Raw genomic sequence first — 9142 nt, forward strand, 5'->3', positions numbered from 1 at the left:
AGAATTCTGAATATCTCTTGGAAAAATATATTTACAGTATAGGAAAATTAAGAACATTCTTTATAAACATATTAATACACACAAACGTGTTCCTCTGTATTTTAAAATCTTCAGTATCTGAATGTCACTCAGATGCATAAGGAGAATTCAACTATAAGAGAACAAAGATATAAGTGTTGGAATTAATAGATATTTTTTTCTTAAATGCAATATGAACCACAGCTTCTTGAAAATAATTAAAATGTAATAGGAACTCAACTTATTCTCATAAGGAATTTAAAAAAATGAAAATGCCATGGGCATAATAATTGGTACTTCTTAGAAGTTAAAAGACATTGGATTTTAGTGTCTTCTCAAGGAAGCTATTTATTTCAATTAGTATCACGGAAGTCTTCAATCTCATATTGGTCATTCAACTTATCTGAATGGAGAAAAATACTCAGGCATTTTGTGTCATTGTGTACAGCAACAGTGAACATGGACAGGAAAATGAAAGTAGGGAGATGTCTGGATAATTAAAACTGCAGAAAAAACAATTGCTACCAACCTGCCTTCCACTGAGGACCTGTATACTGCAAGAGTCAAAAAGGCTACAAACCCTTTACATCCTGGACATAAATTGCCTATTACCTATCTCCTCCTTGACTATAACCTTGTTGCTTATATCTTTACAATTTATATTGTTTTATTTAGTTTCCTAGTATGATTTGATTGCTCATTTAGTATCCTATCCTATCCTATGATCCTATCCTATGATAGTATCCACTAAGTGTTGTACCTTGTGATTCTTGATGGATGTATCTTATCTTTTTATGTACTCTGAGAGCATATGCACCAAAGACAAATTCCTTGTGTGTTCAATCACACTTGGCCAATAAAGAATTCAATTCAAATCTATTCTAAGAATAAAAATAAACAAAACCTGTGTAACGTACAGCAGTTTCCATTACAGAAGGGCTCAAGTGTTCTCTCAAAACAGCATAAACACTTGGTGACATGGGAAGAAGATCTGATGGAGAAGGTGGATCTGTGGAATTATTCAGACTTTTAAAAAAAGACAGTTGTTTAGTGAGTGAACACATGATATACTTTGTAACACCTTACTTTTATTCTCACAAGTTTGCAATATCTTCCCTTCATCCCATCAGCCCCTTTCTCTCAATCAAATTATTTTTTTTTAAAAGTTTAGGTTTCTAAGTACCGTATTTTTCGCTCTATAAGACGCACCTGCTGATAAGACGCACCTAGTTTTTAGAGGAGGAAAATAGAAAAAAAATATTTTGAGCCAAAAAGTAGGCTAAAATATTTATTACAATAACACTGCCCTAGGGGAATTGGGAAAATATACAAACAAGCCCCCCTCTCTCTTTCTTTCTATCTCTCCCTCTTTCTCTCTACCTTTCTTTCTCTTTCTCTCTCTCCCTTTCTCTGTCCCTCTCTCTTTCTCTCTGTCCCTCTCTTTCTTTCTCTCTGTCCCTCTTTCTTTCTCTCTGTCCCTCTCTTTCTTTCTCTCTGTTCTTCTCTTTCTTTCTCTCTGTCCCTCTTTCTTTCTCTCTCTTTTCTCTCCTTCTCTCACTCACTCTCTTTGTATCTCTCTCTTTCTCTCTCTCCTCTATCTCTCCCTCTTTCTCTCTCCCCCTTTCTATCTCTCCTCTCCCTTTCTCTGACCCTCTCTTTCTTTCTCTCTGTTCTTCTCTTTCTTTCTCTCTGTCCCTCTTTCTTTCTCTCTGTCCCTCTCTTTCTTTCTCTCTGTCCCTCTCTTTCTTTCTCTCTGTCCCTCTTTCTTTCTCTGTCCCTCTCTTTCTTTCTCTCTGTCCCTCTTTCTTTCTCTCTGTCCCTCTCTTTCTTTCTCTCTGTCCTTCTCTTTCTTTCTCTCTGTCCCTCTTTCTTTCTCTCTCTCTCTTATCTCTCCTTCTCTCACTCACTCTCTTTGTATCTCTCTCTTTCTCTCTCTCCTTCTCTATCTCTCCCTCTTTCTCTCTCCCCCTTTCTAACTCTCCTCTTCCTTTCTTTCTCTCTCTTTCTTTCTCCCTTATTTTTTCTGTTTTTCTGCTGTGGGCGGTTTAGGGCCCCTCAAACCCCGACGACCTCGCCCCCGGATCCTGTCCGGGACAGGGCAGCTTCCTCTGACAGGCGCCGCGCGGGGCCGAGGGGGCTCAGCAGGAGGCGCAGCGGCGGGCGGAGAGAGGGAAGGGGGGGCAGCGGCGTCCCTCCTGGCCTTGGCGGGCCGCCCGACCCTCCCCACCTCCTGCAAATGCGGCGGGCGGCGGGGGGAGAGCGAGGAGCCGGCTCCGGTGGGCGCGGGGCTTGGCTGGCTGGCTGGCGTGGGGAGCGCTGCTGGTGGTGCGAAGGGAGACCCTCCTCCGGGAGGGAGGGGGCCAGGCAGCAGCTAGCCAGCCGAGTTCGCAGCCAAACTTTGCACAGGCGGCGGCCGGCTGCGAGCGACTGGCTGGGTTTTGGGTCTTAAGCGATTCCCGTAGCCTTCCCAAAGGCTTGGAATCGCCAACGCTCCTCCGGTGCCGCTCCGCCTCCTAAACCTGTGGGGTGGAGGCATCCCCCGGCCCAGCACTTCCGGAGGCCGAAAGGCGCGGCTCTCTTCGGGGTTGGGAAGAGGAGAGGCGGCGACAGAGGCGGCGGTCTCCAGATGAGTATATCGCCGCCGCCCCCCTCTGCTCCAGCGCCTCCCCTCCCTGCCTGCATCTTCGCTCCATAAGACGTGGCTGATTTTTCATCCTACTTTGGGATGAAAAAAACTGCGTCTTATGGAGCGAAAAATACGGTATTTTTTAAACATCTCAGTTAAATAACAACATCCTGCAACCTGGGACATTTTCTATATTAATTACTTTAAGAAATAACAACTTAAACTAATGGAATAATTACTCACATTTTGGAGACTGGAATGAAAACAGAGGGGACATAACCTTTAGTTCCTCCTTCTGTAGGTCTTGATACTAAATGTAAAATATGATGCACATTAAATCTGGATCAAGAATAAAATGTGTAAGAAATTCTGGGTATGTAGGAGGAGGTCACTCCACACATTTAGCTTAATTAAGGGAAGGGAAGACATTCAGAATAATTTCTGACCTTCATTAGGCTGAGAGCTGTAGTGCCTTCCAAAAGCTTTGTCTTTGGGGATATTGGGATAAAGATACTGCAATGGGTTTTCAGGAATGTTATCTGTCGAAATAACTTTGTAATCTCGTAATATGTCTGCAAATGGCAGGGCAGTTAAGCGGCCTTTGTTATATGGTTCAACAGAGTGAAATTTCACTTCCCCTGTGAAGATAATAAAGTTGTTAATAAGAGGATAGATTTATAAATAGAACTATAATATACAGCAATCAAATTAATAAGAGTATAGATTTGCAGATTTTATAAACAAATAAACAAAAAGGACAAAGCACAACTTGGAAAATAAAATGCCAAATCCACAAATACTGCCAAATCTATTAAGCATCATTACTTCAGCATGTCAGATCAAAGGATCAGAGTTTTCTTATACCTATCCACAAAAGGTTTAAGAAATCATAAAGGAAAGATGAAGCTAAAGTGAAGTGTTATGTATTTTACAGTACAGAACTTACCATTTTCAGACTGGGATACCCAGGTAAATGTAATCCCTCCTAAATTACTTTCACTAAACCTCAGTAAAAATGTCCCAGGTTTTTTGTCTTTCAGCAAAGCTCGCTCCTTCTCTTTGTTCACAAAGCCCATTATACACCTGCAAACAGGATGTAAAAATACAACTTTATGTAGATGCATATCTGAAAAAAAGGACTGTGGAATTCACCTGAGAAAATGTTATATAATCCCAGATAATTTCTATTTGGCGGACCAAAATGGAAGTTCTATAGGATTAATCAACCTTGTAATCTAGCAAAAGAACAAAAAACCACACATGATTAGAGAAGTGGCACTGGAGGAAGGAATTTATTTTTCAGCTGCCACTCTGACACAAATACAGCAATGGTATTTTGTCTGGTGGCTGAGCAGGTGACAACATTTAATTATTTTTGGTTGATCTGGAAAAAACTGATTGAAATTGATTATTACTCAGATGAGAAACCATAAATAATTTCCCAGTTTGCAGGCTACATTGGAAGGTTAACAACAACAAAACATCCTGGAAGAAGCAGCAAGAAACCACTTCTATACTGCTGCTAAGGAAACTGCATTGATATGAGTACAAAGTCACAAGACTCAACTTGTATTTGAATTTGAAAAAGAATCTGCTTCTTTCTGAAGGTAGAATAAAAACTTCAAAGAAGCAATATATAGCCAGGAAGCTACAAACCTCAATATCCCCTTCTCTACCATTGCATTTCCCACTATCATTAATGCTTTCCAAACTTCTTTCAAAAATAAATAAATACTGTTGGAGGATTAATAAAAGGAGGTGTGCATAAGTGCACTAGCGTGCCTCCCGTCCCCTGTCCTATTGTCTCTCCTATACAGTGGTACCTCGAGATACGAGTTTAATTCGTTCCGGACCTGGGCTCTTAAGTCGAGCAGCTCTTATCTCGAACGACTTTTCCCCATAGGAATTAATGTAAATAATTTTAATTGGTTCCAGCCCTCAAAAAACTCACAAAGTTAGTCTAAATTATACAGAAAGACATGTTTTTAATGAAGAAATGTACATGTACATATAAATGAATAATGAATGGGTGAATGAATGGACGGAGGGTGGGAAGGAAGGAAAGAGGGAAGGGACAGGAACAGAGGAAGGAAGCAAGGAAACTTATGAAAGGGGAGAGTAAGAGAGGAATGAGTGAAGGGAGGGAGGGAGGGAAGAATGTGGGAAGGAGAAAGAAAAGAAATAGAGGAAGGGAAGGTAAAAGAGAAAGAAAAAGAGCAAGAAAGAAAGAAAGAAAGAAAGAAAGAAAGAAAGGGGGAAGGGACAGGAACAGAGGAAGGAAGCAAGGAAACTTATGAAAGGGGAGAGTAAGAGAGGAATGAGTGAAGGGAGGGAGGGAGGGAAGAAGGTGGGAAGGAGAAAGAAAAGAAATAGAGGAAGGGAAGGTAAAAGAGAGAAAGAAAAAGAGCAAGAAAGAAAGAAAGAAAGAAAGAAAGAGGGGGAAGGGACAGGAACAGAGGAAGGAAGCAAGGAAACTTATGAAAGGGGAGAGTAAGAGAGGAATGAGTGAAGGGAGGGAGGGAGGGAAGAAGGTGGGAAGGAGAAAGAAAAGAAGAAATAGAGGAAGGGAAGGTAAAAGAGAGAAAGAAAAAGAGCAAGAAAGAAAGTAAGAAAGAAAGAAAGAAAGAAAGGGGGAAGGGACAGGAACAGAGGAAGGAAGCAAGGAAACTTATGAAAGGGGAGAGTAAGAGAGGAATGAGTGAAGGGAGGGAGGGAGGGAAGAAGGTGGGAAGGAGAAAGAAAAGAAGAAATAGAGGAACGGAAGGTAAAAGAGAGAAAGAAAAAGAGCAAGAAAGAAAGAAAGAAAGGGGGAAGGGACAGGAACAGATGAAGGAAGCAAGGAAACTTATGAAAGGGAGAGTAAGAGAGGAATGAGTGAAGGGAGGGAGGGAGGGAGGGAGGGAAGAAGGTGGGAAGGAGAAAGAAAAGAAGAAATAGAGGAAGGGAAGGTAAAAGAGAGAAAGAAAAAGAGCAAGAAAGAAAGCAAGAAAGAAAGAAAGAGGGGGAAGGGACAGGAACAGAGGAAGGAAGCAAGGAAACTTATGAAAGGGGAGAGTAAGAGAGGAATGAGTGAAGGGAGGGAGGGAGGGAAGAAGGTGGGAAGGAGAAAGAAAAGAAGAAATAGAGGAAGGGAAGGTAAAAGAGAGAAAGAAAAAGAGCAAGAAAGAAAGAAAGAAAGAAAGAAAGAAAGAAAGGGGGAAGGGACAGGAACAGAGGAAGGAAGGAAGGAAACTTATGAAAGGGGAGAGTAAGAGAGGAATGAGTGAAGGGAGGGAGGGAGGGAAGAAGGTGGGAAGGAGAAAGAAAAGAAGAAATAGAGGAAGGGAAGGTAAAAGAGAGAAAGAAAAAGAGCAAGAAAGAAAGAAAGCAAGCAAGCAAGAAAGAAAGAAAGAAAGAAAGAAAGGGGGAAGGAACAGGAACAGAGGAAGGAAGCAAGGAAACTTATGAAAGGGGAGAGTAAGAGAGGAATGAGTGGAGGGAGGGAAGAAGGTGGGAAGGAGAAAGAAAAGAAGAAATAGAGGAAGGGAAGGTAAAAGAGAGAAAGAAAAAAGAGCCAAGAAAGAAAGAAAGAAAGAAAGGGGGAAGGGACAGGAACAGAGGAAGGAAGCAAGGAAACTTATGAAAGGGGAGAGTAAGAGAGGAATGAGTGAAGGGAGGGAGGGAAGAAGGTGGGAAGGAGAAAGAAAAGAAGAAATAGAGGAAGGGAAGGTAAAAGAGAAAGAAAAAGAGCAAGAAAGAAAGAAAGAAAGGCAACTTCAAAGAAAGGCTCACTGAGCATCTCTCACTCTCTCTCTCTTTCTATCCCTCTCTTTCTCTCTCTCCCCCCCTCTCTCTTTCTCTTTCTCTCCCCCTCCTGGACTCCTGGATCACTCGCTTCTCCGGCCAGCAAGCCGGCTGCCCGGAAAAGCATCGCGCCTTTTCACTGCCCTTCCCTGTGCTTCGGAAGCCGCTGAACGCCATCAGAGGGGCGCGTCAGCGGCTTCCGAAGCACAGGGAAGGGCTTAAGCCGCCGCCCTTTTCCCTTCCCCGTGGGAGCAAACATGCTTTGGGGGGTTTGGCTGGGGGGGAGAAGTAGCACCTTCCTAACTCCCTCCCCCCCCAGCCAAACTCCCAAAGCATGTTTGCTGCCACACGATTTAGCCAGGACAGGAGCGAAGTAAACGTGGAGGATTGGGGAGCTGAAACCGGGCGGTTTCAGCTTTCCAACCTTTCACCTTACTTCGCCGCTAAATCGTGTGGCGCCTTCCTCCGCCGCCGCCAGCATCCAGCTCTTCCTCCGCTTCCCGCTTCTCTACAAAATGGACAGCTGGGCGGAGGCTGAGGAAGGCGAATGCGGCTTGGAAGCGGGGGGGGGCGGCGGAACGTCTTTGGCCACTTAGCTCTTCCTCCGAAAGGAAAGCGTGGAGGCTGCCCTCTCTCCTCCCATATTCCGCCCCCCCTCCCAGCTTCCAAGCGGAGCGGCCTGAGGGGGTCCGGTGCGGCGCTGCCTCCTCCCGCCCCTGCTCGGCGGGAGCCGGACCCGGCCGCCGCCCCCCCCCCCAGCAGAAGCCAAGCCCCCGTGCCGCTTTCCTTCTTCCCGTTGCGGCTTCCAAAGCAGCGCTGGGCGAAAGGGAAGCCGCCGAACGCCGTCAGAGGGGCGCATCAGCGGCGGGAGCCGGGACCCGGCCGCCCCCCCCCCAGCAGAAGCCAAGCCCCCCCCCAGCCGAGCCTGGTGGCAAGCTCGCCCCCAACCCCCGAGATCGAGCGCACAAAGAGGCATCTCTCGCCTTCTGCCGCTGGCCGCCCCGCTCTCTTTCGCCCAGCGCTGCTTTGGAAGGCGCGAAGGGAAGAAGGAAAGCGGCACGGCGGGCGGCCAGCGGGCAGAAGGCGAGAGGTGCCTCTTCGATGTGCGCGGACCCCCCCACTCCCAGCCAGCCAGAAGCCAAGCCCCCGTGCCGCTTTCCTTCTTCCCTTCTTCCCGAGCGGGGGCCGGGGCGCGGGAGGAGGCAGCGCCGCACCGGACCCCCTCAGGCCGCTCCGCCTGGGATGGGGCTCAACCCGGGCGGAGCGGCCTGAAGGGTCCGGTGCGGCGCTGCTTCCTCCTGCCCCCCGCTCGGCGGGAGCCGGGACCCGGCCCGCCACCCCCCCCCAGCAGAAGCCAAGCCCCCGTGCCGCTTTCCTTCTTCCCGAGCAGGGGCGGGGCGCGGGAGGAGGGCAGCGCCACACCGGACCCCTCAGGCCGCTCCCGCCCGGGATGGGGCTCGACCCGGGCGGAGTGGCCTGAGGGGTCCGATGCAGCGCTGCCTCCTCCTGCCCCCGCTCGGCGGGAGCCGGGACCCGGCCGCCGCCCCCCCCCCCAGCAGAAGCCAAGCCCCCGTGCCGCTTTCCTTCTTCCCTTCTTCCCGAGTGGGGGCGGGGCGCGGGAGGAGGCAGCGCCGCACCGGACCCCTCAGGCCGCTCCGCCCGGGGATGGGGCTCGACCCCCCCCCAGCAGAAGCCAAGCCCCTGTGCCGCTTTCCTTCTTCCCGTTGCGCCTTCCAAAGCAGCGCTGGGCGAAAGGGAAAAGGCGGCGGCTTAAGCCCTTCCCTGTGCTTCGGAAGCCGCCGAAAACGCCGTCAGAGGGGTGCATCAGCGGCGGGAGCCAGACCCCGGCCGCCCCCCCCCCCAGCAGAAGCCAAGCCCCCCCCAGCCGAGCCTGGTGGCAAGGCTCGCCCCCGAGATCGAGCGCACAAAGAGGGCATTTCTCGCCTTCTGCCGCTGGCCGCCCCGCTCTCTTTCGCGCCTCGCCGCTCACCAAGTGCCGCTTTGCTGCTTGCCTTCCTAAAGCATCGCGCCCCTCTGACGGCGTTCGGCGGCTTCCGAAGCGACGCTGGGCAAAAGAAGGGCGGGCGGCTAGCAGCAGAAGGCTCTCTGGCAGATCGAGCATGCGAAGAGGCACTTGGTGAGTGGCACTTGGCGAGCGGAGAGGCGGTCCGCCTCCCCTGCCACCCCACTCTGGGGCTCCTTGGCTTCTGCTGGGGGTGGGGGGGGTCCGCGCACATCGAAGAGGCACCTCTCGCCTTCTGCCGCTGGCCGCCCGCCGTCCCGCTTTCCTTCTTCCCGTCGCGTCTTCCAAAGCAGCGCTGGGGGGAATGCTCGTATCCCGAATGTGAGCTCGGGGAGTCGAGCAAAAATGTCTCTCCCCTCCCAGCTCGTATCTCGGAATCCCTCGTAAGTAGAGCAGCTCGTATGTCGAGGTTCTACTGTATCTCATATATCATATCTACTATTCTTCTATTCTAATCTTCTTATACTACTCTCATAATATCCTTCTATTCTCTAATTGATATACTGTATTCTATTCCTAAATTTTCACTTCTATTCTTTCTCTAATATATTTTACTAGAGTATAGCCTCTATAACCTTCATTGTGTATTGTTGTGTATTGGACAAAATAAACAAATAAAATAAATTCTTTCAAGTCATTTGCTAATTGGAATCGTTGGAATCACAATGCATCGGTTAAAAAACATTTGAAAA

The 9142-nt window shown here is 48.3% G+C and overlaps 1 protein-coding gene across 1 annotated transcript in view; it reads right to left on the reverse strand.

Annotated features, from left to right (window-relative positions):
* The window catches only part of STAT4 (signal transducer and activator of transcription 4), a 56014-nt gene continuing 46872 nt past the window's right edge, over positions 1-9142 (reverse strand). Inside the window, exons 17-22 of the mRNA XM_070755943.1 lie at positions 3872-3879; positions 3591-3783; positions 3091-3282; positions 2888-2954; positions 936-1044; positions 1-151 (exon numbers count right to left, since the gene is read on the reverse strand). Coding sequence (XP_070612044.1) covers positions 125-151; positions 936-1044; positions 2888-2954; positions 3091-3282; positions 3591-3783; positions 3872-3879 — 596 coding nt within the window. The 3' untranslated portion in view covers positions 1-124. The remainder of the gene's footprint in view (positions 152-935; positions 1045-2887; positions 2955-3090; positions 3283-3590; positions 3784-3871; positions 3880-9142) is intronic.

Source organism: Erythrolamprus reginae, chromosome 1, assembly GCF_031021105.1.
Source record: "Erythrolamprus reginae isolate rEryReg1 chromosome 1, rEryReg1.hap1, whole genome shotgun sequence".
In the NCBI taxonomy this organism is placed as follows: domain Eukaryota; kingdom Metazoa; phylum Chordata; class Lepidosauria; order Squamata; family Dipsadidae; genus Erythrolamprus; species Erythrolamprus reginae.